Here is a 1,472-nt window from a genome sequence, read left to right on the forward strand (position 1 = left end):
TTGACAGTTAAACCGTTTTGATGGTGGTAATTAAGTTTATCTTTTATCAATGCTTATAGCTTAATGCTAAATTAGCTAATCAAGACTAATGAATATAAAAAGAAAAACTATACAATAATTCAATATGCAACACTTGCATTTCCATTTTGTCAGAATATATTAATCCTTAAGTAGCTAAACTCTCATCATTATGATTCCAACACCTTTTGCACTAATTGTTTAATTGCTCCACAATAATTAATTAATTTCAACCATTTTCATCTTCTCATGAATAAGTGAAATTTCTATCGATCTTGTGTCGTTTTCAAACGCTCTTTTAAAAAAATCATGCCAACTGTTTCTTTCCAACTTCGATCTTCCCAACACACAGGAATTCCAAATTTCCTATTGTATAATGGCATAAAACCCCTATATTGACTTCAAAACTTTTATTGGATGAATATTTCGCAAGTAAATGATTTCGCCATATGATTTGCGATCTCAAACAGAAATTGAAACGTAGATCGCAAAAAGATCCAAAAAGGAAGGGAAAGTTAAGAGTAGGAAAGAAATTAAGAACGTAGATGAGAATTAATCTTTTCATAAATAAATTGTCAATAGATTAAAAAAAAATTAGTACCCACGATCATATTGGGAAAAAGAACTAATCTAACTTAGTTTTAAAGCTACATTAACTAAAGGCCAACATATAGTGTTACAAAATTGTTGAGCTCTTTCTTCAAAGCCATATAATTTGTATATACAGATCCAGTTGAACTCGATTAGACCACAGCAAATCAATCATGGTAGCAAAGAAGCATGACCACACATCGTTTGATAATGTAAAGCCTTGCTTTATGCTCTTTAAGAACACCTCCAAGTCCTTTGCTTGACATTCTTCTCTTGGAGCTTCCCATCATCTTCATTTCTATCTTTTTCTTTAGAAATCACAAAACTGGAATGAAATAAATGACACTCGAACCTGACAACGGATCTTTAGAGGCCAAAAAAAGTGATTCGAGAGAATGAAAGATGGTTGAATGGTTGTTCTGTTGTTCTGCAAAGAATGTGTTGAAATATTATGTTAGAACATGATGGATGGAGTTTGTTTATATAGGAGGACCCTGGGGGTGGGGTGGGTGGGGGGGGGGGGGGGGGGGAGGGGGTATCGTAAGAAAACAGTTTTAAGTGTATAATATACAATTATACATGTAATTGCATAGGGACTACAAGCCATCTTCTTAAGTGGTGGGTGTAGGCATCACCTACAGACATAGTGGGTCTTGTATGACCTTAATGAGGCAACATCAATCCATAGTTTAAGAGTTTTCTGGTCTTGTTTATCTTGAACTTCAAAATATATATATATATATATATATATATATATATATATATATATATATATATATATATATATATTATTGAAGCTCAAGTAAACAAGAACAGGAAACTCTTAAATTATGGATTGATGCTGCCTAATTGAGGACATACAA

The 1,472-nt window shown here is 32.5% G+C and overlaps 1 protein-coding gene across 1 annotated transcript; it reads right to left on the reverse strand.

Annotated features, from left to right (window-relative positions):
• Positions 1 to 562: 562 nt before the first annotated feature.
• RTFL17 (ROTUNDIFOLIA like 17) lies at positions 563 to 1,067 on the reverse strand. The gene has a single exon (XM_079016150.1). It carries the CDS (start codon positions 903 to 905, stop codon positions 777 to 779), a length of 129 nt encoding a protein of 42 aa, XP_078872276.1. The 5' UTR covers positions 906 to 1,067; the 3' UTR covers positions 563 to 776.
• Between the last annotated feature and the right edge of the window lie 405 nt (positions 1,068 to 1,472).

This window comes from Lactuca serriola, chromosome 8 (genome assembly GCF_051521515.1).
Source record: "Lactuca serriola cultivar US96UC23 chromosome 8, Lser_US96UC23_V15, whole genome shotgun sequence".
NCBI classification, from domain to species: domain Eukaryota; kingdom Viridiplantae; phylum Streptophyta; class Magnoliopsida; order Asterales; family Asteraceae; genus Lactuca; species Lactuca serriola.